This window comes from Silene latifolia, chromosome 10, assembly GCF_048544455.1.
Source record: "Silene latifolia isolate original U9 population chromosome 10, ASM4854445v1, whole genome shotgun sequence".
NCBI lineage: Eukaryota > Viridiplantae > Streptophyta > Magnoliopsida > Caryophyllales > Caryophyllaceae > Silene > Silene latifolia.
Window position 1 is genome coordinate 7,503,346 of NC_133535.1, and position 10,049 is coordinate 7,513,394.

General features: G+C 37.0%; 2 protein-coding genes across 2 annotated transcripts; one reads left to right on the top strand and one right to left on the bottom strand.

Moving 5' to 3' along the window:
* The first annotated feature begins 467 nt into the window (after positions 1–467).
* On the top strand, positions 468–2,964 carry LOC141604914 (serine/threonine-protein kinase-like protein CCR4). The gene has a single exon (XM_074423479.1). It carries the CDS (start codon positions 528–530, stop codon positions 2,859–2,861), a length of 2,334 nt encoding a protein of 777 aa, XP_074279580.1. The 5' UTR covers positions 468–527; the 3' UTR covers positions 2,862–2,964.
* A 239-nt stretch (positions 2,965–3,203) lies between these two features.
* Positions 3,204–8,617, bottom strand: LOC141604916 (adenylate kinase, chloroplastic). The gene is made up of 7 exons (XM_074423481.1): positions 8,184–8,617; positions 7,312–7,416; positions 6,419–6,547; positions 6,215–6,349; positions 5,194–5,340; positions 5,009–5,083; positions 3,204–3,655 (listed from the first exon to the last, which is right to left on the bottom strand). The coding sequence occupies exons 1-7, from the start codon at positions 8,355–8,357 to the stop codon at positions 3,554–3,556; spliced, it is 867 nt and encodes a 288-aa protein (XP_074279582.1). The 5' UTR covers positions 8,358–8,617; the 3' UTR covers positions 3,204–3,553.
* Between the last annotated feature and the right edge of the window lie 1,432 nt (positions 8,618–10,049).

A 10,049-nucleotide genomic window follows, 5' to 3' on the forward strand; every position in this document is an offset into this window, starting at 1 on the left:
TCGAAAGCGACACGGGTTAAAACGTTTAACCTGATCCAACCCGAGTGCGGGAAATGGATCTTCAAAGGGTGAACAACGTTGAGTCTAGCCGGGTCGACCCGCACAAATGGCCACCTCTATTGACCACATATGACATATCACCCAAAAATCCATCACCACCAACTCACCCGAGTAGGCGAGTACTCCCCTCAACTTCCCGAGTAACATAAAGAGTGGCGTGTGAGCGTGTCCACCATACACAACAATCACCCATTCTACTATTAACGTAAACTAATCATCCTTGATTTGGACCAACAAAAAGACAATAAAATATCAAAAATCAGTCTTTTTAGTGTAAATATTATTGCAGTCAAACACAGACTTAGTCAGTCCATCCATTTTTCTACATTTTTTGTATTCTTGACCTAATTAACGCGTTTACCATATTATCAATTCCTACTATATATATTTTCCCAATTCCTTGCATTATTATTTTAAAATTAAAATCCCATTTTTTCTAAAATAATGAAAAACACAACAATTCAATTATGAATTACTTTATACTAATAAAAGTAATTCTCTTTTATTTCATTTCATTCCAATTCCCACTAATCAATTCCCTTTCCACAGTTTCAATTTCAATTACCAATAATCAAACCCTAATTTGTGCAATAACAAACCCTTCAATTCTCAATTGCACAAGTTACCCAAGTGGAATTCAATTCCCAATTATTAATTCCCATAATGTTTTTTACTCTAGTATTGTAGGTGGAAATGGGTTTTTATGTGGAATTAGATTACAATCATCTCAATCAGTTATGGATTGTTGGAGATTTCTTGATATTGGGAAAAAAATTACTCATAAAAGAATTTATAAAGGTCCAATTTTGAGTGAAATTGTAAGTGGGAATTCACATATTTGTGGTATTGTAAATACTAATACTAATACTAATACGAATACGAGTTCAAATAATCTTAATTGTTGGCAATGGAGGGAATGGAATTCAAATTCCAAAGTTCCAATTTTTTCTAGAATTGCAATTGGTGATGATTTTTTATGTGGAATTGTTAAAAATAATGGTAGTATATATTGCTTAGGAAATGGAAATGGAAATAATAATGTAATTAAAAGTTACCCAAATGGTAATTTTAGTGTAATTTCAGCTGGTAAAAATTATGCTTGTGTAATAGAGTTAAATGGGAATTTACAATGTTGGGGGAACATTGTAGGAAGTAAACCTGAAGGAGTGTTTAAGGACTTGGCATTAGGAGATGAAAAAAGTTGCGCGATTCGCGACAATGGAATGATTGTTTGTTGGGGGAGTGATGAGTTTAAGGTGCCGAAAGCCTTGGAGAAAACTTATTTTATCGGAGTCGTGGCGAAGGGTAGTGTGTTTTGTGGAGTCGTCGCGACCAATTTTTCGTTGGTTTGTTGGGGAAATGAGGTTATTGATAAGAATATGTTAGTTTTTTCGAGTGTGATGCCAGGGGAGTGTGTTAGTGAATGTCCGTCTTGTGGCCCTTTACCCGGGTCTAGTGACTTTTGTGGGAAGGGTTTGATGGTGTGTCAGCCTTGTGACGCGGTAATGGGCCCAAATGTGGGCCCATTACCGCCTCCTGGCTTGGATGGGAAGAAGAGTAGTGGTGGTAATTGGAATGGTAAAATGATTGTGTATTTAGTTGTGGGGTGTTTAGGGTCGGTTTGTTGGGTTGCGATTGTTGTCGTCTTGGTTTGGAGGTATTGTAAGAGTAAAGGGTGTCGGGTTCATGATTCAGGACCGATTGAGCTTGTTCCAAATACCCAGGAATCGCGAGATGAGCATGATGAGTTTGGTGAACTACCGGTGGCACCAACACCGGTCCTTGAAAAGCGGTTTAGCCATATGTATAGTATTGATAGAGGAGGGAGTCTAGAGGAGTTTACCCTAGAGGTCTTGTTAGAAGTGACTCAAAACTTTTCTCACGAACGGAGGATTGGGATAGGTAGTTTTGGGTCGGTTTACCATGCCACGTTGGACGATGGAAGAGAGGTGGCAATCAAGCGAGCTGAGGTGCTCTCGAGAACAAATGCATTAGGAACGAACAGACGTCAAGAGGATAAAGATGTTGCATTCATGGCAGAGCTAGATGTTCTGTCAAGGCTGAACCATAAGCATTTGGTTAAGTTAATCGGGTTTTTTGAGGATGCAAATGAAAGGGTTTTGGTTTACGAGTTTCTGAACAATTTTACTCTTCATGATCACCTTCACAAGCTTAAGGACTCGTCTCCCCTTGCATCATGGCCTAATCGGATTAGGGTGGCTCTGGATGCTGCTCGGGGAATAGATTATCTACACGCGTATGCAGTGCCACCTATCATACACCGTGACATCAAACCTTCTAATATATTACTAGACGATACTTGGACGGCTAAGGTGTCAGATTTCGGGTTGTCATTGATGGGGCCTCAAGAGGGAGAGTCCCACCTCTCCCTTATGGCTGCAGGTACCTTTGGGTATGTTGATCCCGAGTACTACAAGTTACACCAGTTAACCACGAAAAGTGATGTTTACAGCTTTGGAGTTGTTCTACTAGAAATTCTAAGCGGGTTCAAGGCTATCCATATCAATGAGGACGGAACTCCAAGAAATGTGGTCGATTATATGGTGCCCTATATTATAAGAGGCGATATACATAGGGTGTTAGACCCAAATGTACCGCCTCCAACACCAGTGGAGATAGAGGCCGTGATGCTCGTTGGCGACCTAGCCGTGGATTGCGTTAGCCTGGAAGGTCGAAATCGACCTTCAATGTCTAATGTTGTTTCCTTTCTCGAAAGGGCTTTGGCAGCTTGCTTGGTTCGGCCTACATTTTCTTCTTCGTCGGAAGCGTCCTCTAGATGACCCGTTGCTTTCATGTAGTTCCATTATTTTTCTTTGGGACCGAGTCCATTTTTTGTCAGCAAGGGGACTTTTCTACTTGTATATATAAATTAACATTCTTTTATTCTTCATCTCGTAAATTTCCTAGTTATTCAAAGACATGAAATCGGAAAGAAATCGTGTCGAAAGGGACAAAAATTGACAACCACATCAACCATAGCCATATACGGCCGTAGACTTGTTCAACACAACCAGTCAAGAAAATAGACATATAAAATGGGTTGACTTGAGTATATAGTCCACACATACTTTAACAAGTTGAATTTTCATGAACCAAATCCGACTCCAGTCGAAAGTTCATCAAGTGATATACGGAGTATAATCTTCCAATAATACAAACAAAAGTCAATAGGGTCTTTCTACAAGAAGAATACAAACAAATTCTGAAATGAGATCGTCTCGCTGGATATTTTTTGTGAAGATACTCGATTTACCCGATAAAAACATTCAGTGATACTGATACTGATACATGCAACTGTCTTGGCGTCTTGCCCTCTTAGTATGTGGAATTGTCTCATAAGAGACGTATCCGAAAGAATAGGAATGGTCTAGATTCTAGAATATAGGGAGGCCAAGAAAATGGATGGCTCACTGATAATAAAGGGAGAAGTATAAATCTAGGCGATACAACTCTGATAATTACTGGTATAAATCTAAGCAGCCACTGTTTCTGAAGCAGTCTTTTGTTCCAAAAGTCTGGAAAGGGCTTTATCAATCTGAGCAAATACGTCTTCTTTAGTCGCATTTCCATCAACCTGTAATTAGCAAGAAACATCTACCGAGATTTAAGATTGTATCGGAAAAGACCATTGCCATGGCAAAACCAAAATGACAAAAAAAAAGGGGATAATTCACACGGTACCCTTAAATTTTGCCACTTTGCACGAAATACCCAAATTTTTGATCCGGAAAACTTAAAAAGGCCATAACTCGTGTTTACGAACTCAGAGCGTGAAGATTTTTTTTTCAAATCGATCATCTTTCCGATAACTACGATTTGAAAAAAAAAATTGACGATTTTGGAACACGTAACCAAGAGATAAGATCATTCAAAGTTTGTTCGGTCGAAAAGACTTTGAGACACAATAACTCCTAGTAACGGGATCAAAATGTGACAAATTTTTTTTCAAATAGCAGTTCTCGGAAAGAGGAGCGATTTAGAAAAAAAAAATCGTCATTTTCTGAACTCGTAAACACTAGTTATGACCTCTTTAAATTTTCCGGACCAAAAATTTGGGTATTTCGTGCAAAGTTGCAAAACTCAAGGGTACCGCGTGAATTATCCGAAAAAAAAGACTTGTTTAAATGGGTAGATAGTCATTTGGTCCATAAAGTGTGGGATGATCTGGTAAACTAGTGCGAATGTAGTCCACGTTTTCACACTACATATGTTTCATAAAACAGAACACCACTAGGAACCTGTCTCATATATAGAAATTGTGGAACATACAATAAAAAGGTTGAATTAAATGTATAATGGATGGGTAATTACTAATTAGTGGATAAATATAGAGCAGTCTCAAAAAAATTACTCGGACAGACCGTGTTTTCAAAGTTTGTGAAACTGTTTACCAGAAAACAGAAGAGAGGCATAATTAAAATCCCAACTAGAAGAATACAACAACAACAACAACAACAACAACAACAACAACAACATCAGAGCCTTAATCCCAAAATGATTTGGGGTCGGCTGACATGAATCATCCTTTCGAACCGTCCATGGGTGAACGCACGCCTCAAAATGCGAATAAAAAAAGGGAAGATGAAGAACAAAAAGGGAGAACGAAAATGTAATGGAAAGTCAAGGTGATGTGATGGGCTTCTTGGACTGAGAAGAAACCCATTCATGGTCGACAGGTCTGTAGTATCTCGACACTTGAACACAATTTTGCTGGTCAAGAGTTATAAAGAAGAATACCAATGCTCAAAAGTGAGACATAGTGACTTAATTTGATGCATTTACTTCAGCTAGCACATCAATTATGAACAATGATTAAAAAAAAACTACAGTAGCAGGCATAGAAATTTACTGCATAGTGCACATTGTAAGAGAGTCAAGGGCTGAAAAGCGAACAGAGGTAGTATAAGCAAAAGAAAGGTAGACATACCTTCAAAATTATGTCTTGATACATAGACAGGACTGCCTCTACATTTTGATGGTGAGTATGCAAGCGCAGCTTCACCTACAACCATTAACAGATGAAAACAAGATAAAAGATTATCACAATTGATACTTTGCCGATTGGTAGCTAATAAATGGAAAAACCCTAAATTTACAAATCTTCAAGCAAACCTTTTCCTCGGTATCATCAAACCGCTGAGTCAGCCTAGCAGCAATTTCATCATTTTCAGGGGGCGAGTATTTTAAATGATAAATCTTTCCAGTAACAGGATCAAGCCTCCGTCCAACAACCCTTTCAACAAGTAATTCTTCAGCAACCTGCAGATATACTTAAATAAGTTAAAGGAGTATAACTTGACCACCAATATTTTGTTAATATAGACAACCAATTTAACTTCATAGTATGGGTAACTACAGATAACATCCTTGACACGAATAGGACTACATTTAGTAACTTTGTCGTTATAAAACCCAACTAAAAATTTTCAAATAAAATAAGAGCCCAAGTTTTGAAATGTTTAGTAAAATGGCATAATGGACGTTTGTTTGCTACTACGTGCATAACAACTGGGTGCTCTCCTCTTATCTTAGTTATCAATAAAAAGCATAACCAGTGAGCCCAAACACGTATTGGCTGATACGGAAACCAATAAATAACTGCTACCAACAGACTCTGGGAGCCCGTCTTCTCAGTTTCAAAGTTCTATTCACTCATGCCCCGCTTGGCTGTTAGGTCAAGGTGCAGCTCAAAAGCAATCATAACAACCATCACCAGCCACAATTTACACCCTATTGTCACCGGCGATGGAGAAGTCAAGTCTCAAGCCAAATCTAACACCATGTCATGTACAGAGGTTTTTAATTCAAGTGTTCAAACAACCTCAAACAAAACGAGCTTGTTTCTCCCGAACTCGCAAGGAAAGAAGATTGACAGAAAGAATGATCGAAATGAAGTACAACAAGATTAGAAGAAAGTCAAACATTTGCATGACAAAACGTAAAAATGATAAAATAGTTTATCATTCTACCATCAATGAAATCGCAAACTAGATAACATAGATTCCTGATAACAAATCGAACAAAATACACCAAATTTCAGCAAATAAATTGAGGTGTGTAAGTAATGTAATTGGCACTCAAAAACATAAGGCAGTAAGTTATAGAGATAAGATAAAAAAAAAAAAAATCTTACTTCCAAAAGAATAAAGAGGTCAGGCTGGAACCCAAATTCCTTTAGAGCAACTGCTTGAGATGAACTCCTTGGATAACCATCCAAAAGCCATCCATTTTCTTGTGAATCTGGTTGCGAGAGACGGTCTTTAACCATCTAAATAATGAGAGGATTGTCATGAGGTTACCAACATAAATTCAGCACAACTAATCTGAAGGAATTTACCATCACAACTATTTCATCCGGAACAAGCTGTCCTTTGTTCATGTATTCCTTAGCGCGTTTTCCGTTTTCACTACCAGATGCAATCTCAGCACGGAGCAGATCTCCAGCAGCAATATGCACCAAATCATACTGCATATACGTAGATTACCTGATTAAGTTTGTCTGTCCTAATGGGCTATCCCACATTGAGAATCTCATGCAGTGAACTCATGATTTCAAGATTCTCTAAAATCCCAGCAGACCGCGAATAGATAGCTGCGTATTCCGAATGCATATTACGGCGTATATGATTTTTGGTTTGAAATATGCGTATTAAAAAGTAAAAAAACGCATATCGTGTATGCGTATTACGTATTCGTATCGGGAGCATATTACGAATTAGACAACCATGAATGAGGGAACTTAGAACTAGCATCATCCAACATTTAAAATTTTGTGAAAAGTAAAAGAATATTATATGTAGTTTGCAAAATAGCCAGGTAAGGGCATGCATCATGCACATATGACCCTCAAAATGCATACCATATAAACAATCCTTTAACATAACACAAACACGGTACCACCATGGTTATTTTTCTTGCAAATTCAGGAAAATCCAGAAGAAGAATGACAGACATTGACAGTACAGAAAATTCGAGATGAGTATGAAATCTCTGAACCTTAGGCCGTGGAGGGAAAACAGATAAAATAGCAGTAAAACAACTAAGAGAAGCATTGGGGGAACAAATGTCTTTGTATTAAGTTTATGAACTAACAGATATTCTATATGAAAATATGAACAACAATGGATGCAAAATACTCATCTCCCGAGTACAATCGACAAAGATAATCATAAGGCAATTCACAAACATACACCAAAAGGACAACGAAAATGTGGAGTAATCATAACATACTTTCGCTTTAATGAGCTCACATTGTGTTCCTTTACCAGATGCTGGAGCTCCTGATATCATAATCCTCAAAGGCCTTGGTTTCGTAGAATCAGATGCCGCCATTACCTGCTCACATTTCAAAATTCAATCAAATCCGAACTATCATAATCCTAAAACAAAGAGACACCCATTCACATACGCTTTTAGCGTGAGACCAAACCATTAACCACTTAAATACTGAAATAAACCATCTCTCCAGTAATCTTATCATGACACAGTTTCATATCAAGATTTGTGAATGCTCAATTGCCTATACAAGGTTATTTTCAATCAAATCCAAACTATCATAATCGTGAAACACGACTCTTGAGTCTTGAGAAACAGTCTCAAATGCTTTTAGCTGGAGACCAAAACCATTAACCACTTAGACATTGAAATAAACTGTTTTTCCGATAATTTTATCATGAGACCGTCTCATATCAAGATTTGTGATGCTCAATTGACAATTGCTAATACATCTCCATCGCCGCCTTAATCGGCAGATCAATTTATACTCCGTAACTACTTGATAGCATTATCATGAGACCGTCTCATTCCAAGAATTTGATGCTCAATTGCTAATACATCTCCATCGCCGCCTCATTCGACAAATCAATTCTACTCCGTAACAAATTGACAGCAATCTAGAGCACAAAGATTAATAGTAACTTAACTAAGTACGATACGACGCATATACACGATAAAACAATTTCGCCTCCAATAAATTCCAGAACTTCTTTTTCTCAATTATCAAAAAATAATCAGAAACTGCAGAATTCAATCATCAAATCAATAAATGATCGCAAATAGCTAAAAATAACATTAAAAAAAAGGAAAAAAAAAAAACAAATCACCGTGAAAAGCGGGAGAGAAGTACGAGGAGAACACGGAGAAGAGAGTGACCGAAAACGACGTCGTGTGGAGGATAGAGAAAGAATAGAAGGTGGAAGAGGAGAGAGAAAGGCGGAATTGCGAGTATTTGGATTCGCCGCCATTAGAGGTGGAGCACAACTTCCTACGCACGCCATTTTAGGATATCTTCCGAATTTCCTGGTGGAATTTTCTCTCTCCTCGCCGCGGTAAACGCCGGTGTTGTGAGTATTGCTCGTCGGACGGGAGGAGAGAGAGAGTTGAGGGGGAAGTGACGTGATGTGGCAAGTGGATAATCAGTAGTAAGCAGAGATTAGTGGGCCCTTTGTTGTACAGCTAGATTTTCAGGGCTGGCCACTTGATTTTGGGCCTTGTTTAGATTGGTATATATTGCAATCAAAATGTATGGCCCTTTGACAAATTCTAGATTAAGAAAGGGACGGATGTATCCGTCTTAAGCTTAATACATGTCGAAATATCGAATAGTATGAATTAGATAAAAGTAGAATGTATAGGAAAAAATAAAAGATTCGTCTTAAATGCTCAAGTAGCATGATATTTAACTCACTCTAATGTTAAGATGGGTGGGTATCTTCGTCTTAAAGGAGACTAACCGCTCTTGTTTTATTTGGTTCAAGCAAAGTAAACTTTTGTTGTTACGAAAATTCTACGTGACGCGATCGAAAAATACGAGATGAATCTGACACGGTATTAAAGAGTTAGAGTTAACATAGTGTAACACATTTAAGTAATCTAGTCGACACTGATACTCAGTTTAAGTGTTAGTATCAGTGTAAGTGTTTTGACACAACTCGATACGAGTAGCTCATTTATCATATAAGTAGGTCATTATTGGATTGATTGGGATGATAACCTACCAAACTTGTTTTTAAAGCAAGACAAATAGCTCATCATTTTGAGTTAATGGGTCATAACTCATACAAGATAATTAGAGGGTTGATTTTCATTGTCGACGTTTTAGTAACTATCGTCAACGTTTTCATTCTAAAAGATGATAATGCCCTTTGCATATTTACACTCATTTCTCTTTCTAAACAAATTTCTCTCAAATTCTACTAAAAACCAACTACATTTCGATCTCCATCTGCATTAGACCAATAAAAAATGTTAGAAATTAACGCACATCAACTAGAAAACTTAGATAATTTTAAAAAATCGGCAAATAAACGTATTAAAATGTTAAAAAACAAAAAATGAACTAGCCATGGACTAAATGTTGTGATTCAACAATCGACCATAGACCAAACGTGGAGACTCAACGTTTGACCATGGACGAATGTTGAATCCCAACGTGAACCATGGTGGCCACGTTGAGATCCAATGTGAGAGCCATGGATCTTCTCCCCGTCCACAATTCGACTATAAATCGACATCAACAACACAAATCGAGACCAATTTCGCAACAACACTACAATTCAACTAATTAACAAGAATTTAACAAGAGGTGTTGGTTAATTTTGGGGGTTTTTGAATTAGAGAGAACTAGTTTAGATCCCGTGCAATATATGCACGGCATTTAAAAAAGTTTACTTTTTAGTGTACTCCGTATTATTTATGGATTTTAAATTGATAATTCACTTATTTTTTATGTTTCTCATCACTTTATTTTAATTTGAGCAATAAAAATTAAAATTGTAAAATTTTAATGAAAGTTTTCTTTTTACCGATAAATTAATGATGTTATTTTTAAAATATTTTTACTATTAACATTTTTTGTGCAACTTCTTATCATTAAAAGTCAATGAATTTTTTATGTACAATTATTCAAAAAAAAAAGTATACAGTTTTTTCATCATATAATAATGGATATAAATTTATGTATAATGTGA